The sequence below is a fragment of the Epinephelus moara genome, chromosome 21 (assembly GCF_006386435.1).
Source record: "Epinephelus moara isolate mb chromosome 21, YSFRI_EMoa_1.0, whole genome shotgun sequence".
Lineage (NCBI taxonomy): Eukaryota > Metazoa > Chordata > Actinopteri > Perciformes > Serranidae > Epinephelus > Epinephelus moara.
Window position 1 is genome coordinate 33,128,132 of NC_065526.1, and position 10,224 is coordinate 33,138,355.

At 40.7% G+C, this 10,224-nt stretch overlaps 1 protein-coding gene across 1 annotated transcript in view; it reads right to left on the reverse strand.

Annotated features, from left to right (window-relative positions):
* The window catches only part of ankrd33bb (ankyrin repeat domain 33Bb), a 17,156-nt gene extending 7,220 nt beyond the window's left edge, over positions 1-9,936 (reverse strand). Inside the window, exons 1-2 of the mRNA XM_050032813.1 lie at positions 8,647-9,936; positions 3,288-3,417 (exon numbers count right to left, since the gene is read on the reverse strand). Of these exons, the coding sequence (XP_049888770.1) occupies positions 3,288-3,417; positions 8,647-9,141 (625 nt within the window). The 5' untranslated portion in view covers positions 9,142-9,936. The remainder of the gene's footprint in view (positions 1-3,287; positions 3,418-8,646) is intronic.
* Between the last annotated feature and the right edge of the window lie 288 nt (positions 9,937-10,224).

Sequence of the window (10,224 nt, forward strand, 5' to 3'; positions counted from 1 at the left end):
AAGGTCTGGTTAGGTTTAGGCACAAAAGCCACTTGGTTAGGGTCAGGAAAAGATCATGGTGTGGGTTAAAATGAAAAAGAAAGTGACAAACACATAAGCCGTGAGCCTGCTCCGCCTCAAGCCGGTCGCGGTGCACCATACGCCCGCCGCGAGCCGTTCAGCACCGCAGACAGTCGGACTAATGGGATGTCGAACCAATGGGCTGGGTAACCAATGACATGGACCCATCTTTACAGTGTGTCAGGTTTGCATTTCCCTCTTGCCACTAGCTGCTCACTAATTCCTGCTATCAGCTGTTTCCTGTTCATCCACCGCCAGTGGCTCACACGTGTGGCATCATCAACAGCTCCTCCCACAAGTCCACCGTCCCGTTGCGGAAGGCCGCCTCGGTTAAAACCAAAAAGGTTTCGCCTATATGACTACCCTACGAGGGGGAAAATTGGGCACCTCAGATCAACTCGCCAATACGCCTCTGTGTCTAAACGCTCGCAGCTTGCCGGCAAAACGGCCCAAGATTCGCGGAAAATCTGGCAGTGTAAAAGGGGCTAGAGATTCAGCTATACATTCAACCTTAGCGAACATTAGCAACCAAAAGCCAAATACAGCTGTAGCAGTAAAACCTCTCAGTATGTTGGCTTGAGCAAGAGTGAATTCTATTGCAAATGAAGATTTTCATTTGGCAGAGGAAGAATGTTCTATTTCTTTCAAAAGTTACATAGCCTGCCTTTAAAAGCTTGATTCTGTATTGGAGAGAAAATTCACTGAATACTGATCAGTGTAGCAATTTAACAAATAATGACAAATGACTGTAATATTTACTGCAGCGTATCGCTTGGAAAGTTTTCTTGTTATAACATGATTGGTTTGTTGTAATAATGATCCAGTCAATTCTTTTAGACACTGTAGCCCTGAGCAACCATATGACATGACTGATTAATCATATAGCATGGCTGATTAATAATATACCATGAATGATCAATGTGGCAGGGTGTTTTAATATATAAGGTTATGGCTGTGGGCTGCTTTCATATTGCTCAGTGCACTTTGTGTAATTATCATGTGTGAATGTGGTGTCAAAAAATCAGTTGGATGAACTAACTAAACCACAGTGCACAGGTTAAAGGAGCTGACAGGATCACATTACACTGGAGTTGTGCCTTGTATGATTTCCATGTGACAAATAAGTGATTGGTTGGTTAATTGACTGATTCTCTAGATGGATGATTCTTTCACCATTTATCATCCCAAGCATTTGGATAAAAGTTAATCAAACCATATAAACCAGTCATTGCTGAAATTTCAAGCCAAGGTAGGCCACAATCACCCTTCATAAGCCATTACTGGGTACTTTTCTTCTTCAAGTATGTAGAAGTATCCTGTTATAAAAAATAAACTTATCATGTTAGAATGAGCAAAGTATGTTTGAATGAGATACATTTTGTGACATAATGAGAAAGTTATGATAAATTGGTTAAAAGAGGGGTGGTCAAGGTTAAAATAAGGGTAAGGGTCCTCTTGTTACTTAAAAGGTAAGTTGTAGATGGGATTATTGCTTCTTTGGCCTCATATTTATGCACTAGCCTACAATGTCACACTAGCAGGGTTCAAATAACCGTTGCCTTGGTGGGTTTATCTTGTACTGGTGATAGGTACGGTTTGTAGGGGGAGTCGTGTAGGCTCCAAACAGAATGTGGCTGCAACTATGCATGTCAAGGGTAAACAGCTAGCCTGGCCAAGAAAAAGTTTGGTACATAACATAAAACTATAAATTGAATTTTTTTACACATGACTTTTGAACAACTGAGATGCAACATGTGAATTTGCAACTTTAGAGGCACTGGGGGGCAGATTTGGTACCATCTGACCAGTGAATGTATATTAAGATGGATGATGCGTCTACATTTCCTTCCACTGCACTAAAATGAAGTCAAAGTATGGATACAGCCATCTTGCGTTGGTGACATTTGATGTCAGTCTGTGAAGAAGTGATGCCATGGTATCAAACTCTCACTCATAAACCCGTCTGATCTAACTGTGATCAGCACCATTGATCACAATCACAACAATTAGCACACATAGCTGTCAATCGTGATATTGCACACTCTTTTTTTAGGCCATGTTTACACGAAAACAATCCGCTGAAAACGGAATTGTTTCTCATTTTTCGTTTCAATGTTTTGATAACATTTGCCATGTACACGGATCCGCAAAAATGACCAAAAACGCTGTAGTATACATGCCAGGCCAGAAGTTGGCGATGTGACTTCGCAATGAAACAACACGCGTCTGTACACACGCGCTTCCTTCTACAGAGCGGTGATGTATAAACAAACAAAAGGGCAACCACACGAACATTTGTCTGGACGGATGACGAGGTGGAGTTGCTACTGACTGGAACCGTAATGCGCATGTGCAAAAAGTCTCCATTTTCAAAGGAACTGCATATTGCAAGTTTACATGACAAAGGAGACGGTGCCGTTTCCAAAAAAAATTGCACTCTGGGACCCGTTTTCAAGACGTTGCGTTTTCAGGCACCTAAAACACAGCTGTCGTGTAAACGATTAGCCAAAACGCAACTTAATTTTACCGTTTTCGGGTGAAATCGTTGTCGTATAAACGGGATCTTAGTATCAAATAGCTAATAAAAACCAAACTCAGAAAAATGAACACTTGAACATACATCAACGATCTAAAGGGACAGAAACCATCTTGGTTAAAAAATTAATTTGACATACTTTGATTGTTTAGTTAAGATAGTTCCTATCTTGTGTCATTTTTTAGTGTGTCCCACCGCTAATATAGAGAGGGTGTGGAGTTATGATCTTGAATGCAGCTAGGGTGCAGTCTAGATGCTTTGGCTTCACTTTTAGGGAGCTGTCATGTCATCCATCTTTATATACTGTCATTGCCTCTGACAGTGTAAGGCTAGCCATTTCCCTGTGTTTCCAGTCTTTGTGCTAAGCTAAATTAGCCTGTTGCTGGTAGTAGCTTCATATTACCTTATAGACATGACAGTGCTTTCAATCTTCGCATCTCTTCACAGCTCTCAGCAAGAAAGCAAATACGCCTATGTGTGTTTCCCAAAATGTTGAAATGATTTCTTTAACTAAATTAAAAACAGGACAGTTTGGCCAATCTCAATCAAGCACAGTCAGTACACGCCCCTACGGTCTGACAGAGAGGTCTAGTAAGTCAAGACACCTGTTGGTGGATCCTGACTGACTGGGAAGGGCTTTTTTAACAAGTACTAGCAATAACAATCCTTTAATGGCCCAAGGTGTGTTTACCTGCTTGTGCTGCAGTGATGAGAGCGGTGTTGCCCTCGTTGTCCTGCCAGTTAACATCAACATACGGGCAATGAGAAAGGGCAATGACCACGTCCACGTAGCCATGGTAGCACGCCACAATCAGACCAGACTGAAACACAAAAACAAAAGTGCTTGAGTTTCTTCTTCTCTCATTATCTGTGATTTCTTTGGCTCCTGAAAACACTAAAATGGTTTCTTGGGGCTACAGGGAAGCTTATTTATAAAATTAAAGCCATATTTTCTCACGGGAGAAAATCACTGCAGTGATTCTCATAAAAAGAAATAATGCTTATCAGTCGTAGTGCCTACGAGCAAAGTAAAAGGCTGTTTTCCAATGTGTAACAGACAGATAGTGAGTCTGTAATAGACTCTTAACTCAGGCTAAACATGGTTTCCAACTGTAGTTCTCGCTTGCCAAGAACCTAATTGTCCAAATTGCTACTGGCTGGTTTGCTCTTATTTAAAAGCTGTTAAATCAGAGTTAGTGTTTGGATTAGGGCTAAAAAAATAAATAAAATTCTCATAAAGACACATTAACAAAGTGGACAGGGGTTGCATTTTCAAGCTTTTGAGATGGTTAATATTGTTACCAACCTTAGTGGTAATTAAAAAAGCATGAAGAAACTACCTAGCTGGTGGTTTAACAGAATGTGAGGAAAGACATAAGATCAGCAAGTTAGCCACACTGCAGTATGCAGTCTCTGGAGCAAGTACAGATAAAGAACAGTAAAAATAAATGTGTATTGAGCAGTTAGTCTGTGTGATGTTGAGGTCCCCAGGCATCACTTAGGACACAACCCAAACTGAACTGGATGAAGTGGTGCACACTTTGTAGTCCATGTTGGAGGTGGAAATCTGGAAAACGTGTCCGAACAGTTATGACAACAGTTTCTCACCAACTTAATTGTTGATGTGTCCTCACTTTAATATTGCTGAAAAGAATAAGACCAATAAGGCCAAAACGGTCAGACAGCCAATCACATATTTTATAGGCAAACCACCACTTTAACCACATTATCTAAACCACTTATTTGTGCTGAAAGGGATAATTTGGATTATTTGAAGTTGGTTTGTATGATACTTATCCATAGTCAGTGTATTACATACAGTACAGATTAGCTGGCACGCCCCCGGGCAAGTGAGGTAGACCAGAGTCCGACATAGAAACTAAGCAATGGACTGCTGTGGAGGGGTCAGCAACAAAACTTACTTTTACCTCTCCGTTAGACATCTGAAATAAAGCTGTTATATCGCTCTCTTCTCTCCCAGAGAAAAACAGTGATTTACCATTTTTGACCACAGGAGCTGCTGGTTTACTGCTGCCTCAATTAGCTATTTTGTTTGTGTCACTGTGTACCTTTGGCATTTAAAAGGGTTAAGTCGTGAAAATACTCTCAATATACCCAAACTGTTGTTGTTGTAGTGGAATCTTTTTTGTGGCTAAAATACAAATTGCTGCTGCCTTCGTCCACAGCAGTACATTGTTTAGCTTTCATGTCAGCACTCCTGCTGCTTCTGGGGGGCATACCGACCTCCATCTACTGTATATAATACATTAACTATAGATAAGTACCTCATACATTCCCACTTCAAAAATTCTGACCTATCCCTCCTCTCACCATACCTCTCTATTTCAAACAAAAAAGGTGTACATCTTCAATTCTGACCCCAGTCTCACATGCAGTCTGTATGTGGATATACAGCGTGGATAAGAAAATAGAAATGTTAATTCCAAGTGTACATGCAAGCAGAACACATTGCAATCATAATGTGATCAGATCAGCCACACCACATCTGGAGGTCAGATGTCATTATTTAGATGCAGATCACATGTTAACATGAGATGTAACTGGGGCCTATGGTAAGCACAGTGTGTCACAGTTAAATTAGACTGGCAAAATCAAATGGATGCAAAATCAAATGGACGCTTACGACAGATTGAGTAAAGATATCCCTTCTGCCTCTGGACTCCATAAGAAAAACACTCATAAATGTCTGTAGTTGTGATACGAAAAGTTTCATGATCCACATTTTTCTTTCATCCCACCAATTTAGCAGCATTTTGTTGTAGTTCCCACTGTAGTGCCAATCTTCCCAAATGAGGTATGACAAGTAATAAATTATGCCTTTCCCACGACCCACTTCTGGGTGGTAATAAAGCACATCAAAAGGTACAGCTACAGAGCTGGTTAAATTAAATATTTATGGGATAAGACGAGAACTTAATTTCAACGCAGACCAAGGGGATAATTGGGAACATGAGACAATAGCAATGTCATGAATTCAAGGGGAGTATTTCCAAGTTGTGTCTTGAAGGTGACAAATAAGAATGTGTTTTAATAATTGAAATAATTGTGACCAAGATGACTTGGCATTAACTACATACAGTATGTGAGCTGCATGTAATGTCAGGAGACCTTTAAAACATCACAGACGGTGTTACAATCATGTCCTGTGAATGTGACTGTCGTGAACATAGAGCAACTCAAATCACTGGTCAGGGTGCAGAAAGATGAATTTTCTTGCAGTCAGGAGAGTTGAAAAAAAGGAAAGTTATGAATGATATGATGTGCATTTGTACAAAAAACATGAGCTAAAGCTGGCAGGTGAACAGTGTTACAAGACATAAGGTTAGTGCTGCCAGCCTGGTTCTAATGTTACACATATTGAAGATGACACCCAGTCAAAGTTAAATCCTTTGCGTGAAAGGTTTTTTTTTGCTGGATCACACTGCAAAAAGTGAGAAGATTCATTCAGCAGTGCTCGGAGCCAATAAAACGTTACCTACAGTGACAGCATTACACTATAAAGGGCAGTTGAATTGGACAGAATCGTGTATTATTACTGAAACAGGTGGAAAAAGAAAGCGTATTAATGATAAAGTTATTGTTTAGTTCATTATCCCATTAGCAAATGTCAGCCCTTGCTCATTTTCATTGCAGCATATGCTGTGTCAACACCCTTCAAGGTTTCCTGAAAGACATTACTGTCACAGTACTCCAGGACAATCCTTCTCTGTTTGTTCCAGCTCTGTAAGCATGCAGTATCTCTTACCAAGTTCTCAGGTCAATGTCTTAGCGAGCCTTTTAGAGGCTGAGCCCAGACGGCAAGCTGCTTCTTGACACTGTCACTGTGCAGTTTGCGCTCCCCATCTGTCATCGGAGGCTTAACCAACTGCTCTGAACCCTCCTTCAGGATTTGACCCTCAGTGGCTCGCTGGTGTTCAGGAGCTGCACCGGGGTCAGCTGGCCTGACCGCAAAACCTGATGCGAATGCTGCTGAGAGGAACAGCCAAGTTCACACAGGGTGAGCAGGCTTTTTATCCTTCACTGCACCTTTGTGTTACATACCACAACACCTCTTAGTTATTGACTTTAAAGTGATGAATCGTAGAAGTATATGTGCCATAAATTGACGTTTGTTAAGACTACAATTTTTGTTTACTAAGCTCACAGCCACAAAATCTCGTGTTCTGAGTGATACTTGTAAACTGTGGACCTAATGCTTAACAGCTTACAAAGGCGAAAATTTAAAAGGCTAAAATGGTGCTGAGTGGCCAATCAACATTGCAGGCACATGTACTTATAACAGATCATATGCATGCTGTGAAACAGCAAGAGCTGCCTTATATACTGTCATTATGATTTTAAATGATATGATATTCCTAGGTGCTGCAGCAGCTCCCTACAGTGAACCGCAGGTGTTAGTATTTCCCTCTACAGAACTGTTTTGAACCAGGCTTTAAAGTAAAGTGTCATAATCTCACCTTTTTTAAGAGGCAGTGGGTGTCTTACATCATGAACAACACTGCAGGCCATGCTGTTGCACTGACGCTGAGCCTGCACATACACATCAGTCAAATAGCTTTACATGAACTCTATGGAAGGTGGGATGCTGCTACTACCGATGTTATCACAATATATAATCAAAGTTCAAAGGACCATACCAGTGGCTTCACACATTTTAACCTGTTTTCTTCAGATCATAAGTATGTTGCATTACTGCTGAATATTTTGCAGACCATGCTCTTGTGTGTCATATGTTTGAATGTATTTTTACTGTGAGAAAAAAAACCCTGTGCACTGGTTGGTTCACTTGACCTTCATCAGGTAGTAATTATTTTACCTGATGAAGTTCTAAGGAACAAAATGTTGCATATGAAGTGAGTACAAGTAACTGACACCGTCATGCAACCCGCCACTTTGGCAGATATGAAAAAACACACGTTTAGTTAGGTTAGTGTATGATTGCACAGAGCTACATATTTAAAAGTAGCTCATAATTGCTATATGGAATCAATGCTGTAGGTCACATAACCATATTTGTTATGATTCTCAGTTGAAGTTAACTGAATCCTAACCAACAACAATCAGTTAAAAAGACTTTGCAATGGTGAAGTTTCTTCAATGGGCCAGGCTGAATATTCTCTGTATGGTTTAAAATGATTTGATAGCAATCAAGAATGTCTGTGCATGTGCACAGCACCCTTTGACCCTTGAAAATGGGGCTCCCCAGAAAGCTATGGTGTAGTTGGACACTGTGTGTTTTCATATACATTTTTTTGTGTAATTCTGTTGAACATTGAGTGACATAATTCTTTACATTAAATCATGTCTAAGTGATTCAAATGTTATTTCTTCATTTACTGGATAAATTTCAAAAGTGGCGGATAAAATTTCTGAGTGGCAGACAAAAAGAAAAAACGTTTGCCACAGGAGCAGGTATTGAAAAAAGTTAATTTCAGACCCTGGATCTGATGCACCTGATGATACCCTTCTCAAGATCTATGTTGTAAATGTAATTTTACTACCTTTGAAGCTTTGAAGCAGCCATTGATATCCATCCATTTCAATACAGTATGACCATCAACTGGCTGACTCAAAACTTGCTTGAGTTGTGTAATTTATCATGGTAAACATAAGTCTGCATAAACTTTGATCAAACTTATATTACTGTTTCAAAGTGACACAGTGCAGACAATTAAAATCAATCTGCACTTTACCTGATATTGGAAAAATGAATGGAAACCAATGGCTGCCTGTAAATTGTAAAACACATTTAAAAACCTCACACTCTGCAGAGTTTATATGATTTAGATAGCTAAAACTTATATAAATACTGGTACAGTCCTTGAAGATTGATACTCATGGGACATAATGTATTTCCATCTATAGTATGATAACCCTTGTGAGCAAACCTAGATTTCCAGTGGAAAAACATTGGGATACTTTTGGTTTACATCAGGGAGGCAGGAAAGAAAATGCTAGCAGCTAGCTCAAGTTAGCAGTGAAACAAAGCCAGAAGATTTCATTAAAAAACGTTGAGCCTAGACACCTACTCTTCTGTTTCGATCCGTCTCTTTCACTTCCTCTTCAGTCACTCCTTGTCTGATCATAATCTTGACAATGATGGCGTTGTTGTTGCAGCAGGCTTTAAAGAAGGAAATGGGCTCAGGGCTGTCAGGGCTCGGCGGGCGGTACAAGTCAGGCACAACAGAATTGTCTGGGGGATAGAAAGAATCGTCCGAGGCAATGCTGTGCGTGTCTGGGTGATCCGGCAGGGAGTCGAAGTCCAACTCCTCGAACTCCTGATAGACTTCGTCCTCGTCCTCCCAATAGTTGTGCCTATAATCAACTTCAATCTCCTCATTATTGTCCTCTCCCAACTCCTCACACTCATCCCCATCTTTGTCAAAACTTGTGATGGACATGACAGGTGTATCCATAGCCACTGTACTAGTCCTATACGGTATCTCACCCAGTCCCATGCCTCCAGTAACTCCATTCTCCCGAACCTTTGAACCGTCACCTTGTTCTTCAGTTATTAACACCATTTAAACCCTCCCCTGCCCCCACACACTTTTTTAAATTCTTGTGGGGTGCCAGGACAACTCTAGGAGAACCTAGATGTCCACTGGCTTGCTGCAGTATGTTGTCTCATGCTATCATACAGAAGATCCAATACAGGCTATTGACCTCTATCTGTTTCTGTCTCAGTCAGGCTTCCCAAGAGATAAGGGGCACCAGAGTTCACAGAGGAGGCCTGAGATCATCACACATGCTCCCAATCCTTCGTCATCATCAAATTAATCTTCTCAGGATATCATAGAGTTGAGGATTCCCTCGAACTCCACAAGACAATGTCATCAAGAAAGGTGTGATCATATGCATGATCTGAGGTAGTTTCTCTGGATTGGTGAGGTGACCAAAGAGAGTCAGTAAAAATGAAGAGTCACAAGTTTTGCTCTTTAATGAGTCTGTCAAGGTTGCATTTCCATATAAATAGAGTTTGGTAAGCCCATGAGTTTCCATCAGTTACGAATTGTTAAAAAGCCATTGCCCGTTTCCATGTGACTCTCCACGATTGCACCAAAAGCCTTGTCCGTCAAATCTTTTAATCACGGCTTCAGAACCCAGACGGGTAGTTTGAATTCTTGAAGTCTTGATGCTGAAGTTGTCCTCTGGAAAGTAGAACAGGCAGTCATCTTGGTTGGAAACTGTAACATCCACCACCGACAGCAACTAATCGTGTTTCCCTGTGGAGAAACATTGAGCTCCCTTTGATGCTGGCCGGCAAAGGGAGGAGAGATATTCTCTTGAACTGACGCATGATAATCCCTTTAGTCGCTCTCTCTCTAGCGTTAGCTGTTCCGTTGTGTTCCCCTCCCCTGTGACAAGACAGTTTGAATGTTTTCTGTTGGAATACAATAAAGTGTAAAATTTAATGGTACAAGCACAGAGGGAATGTCTTAACTTTTGAAAATCGTCTCTCTACATATCTGTAGATGTTTTACACAGGGACAGCTGAAGAAAGTAAGCAAGTGAACCAGTGAGTTCTTTTCACAAGACTAAAGCACTAAACACAGACAATATGCAAAATAAATGCAACAAATACCTAAACATCCAACGTTTACAGC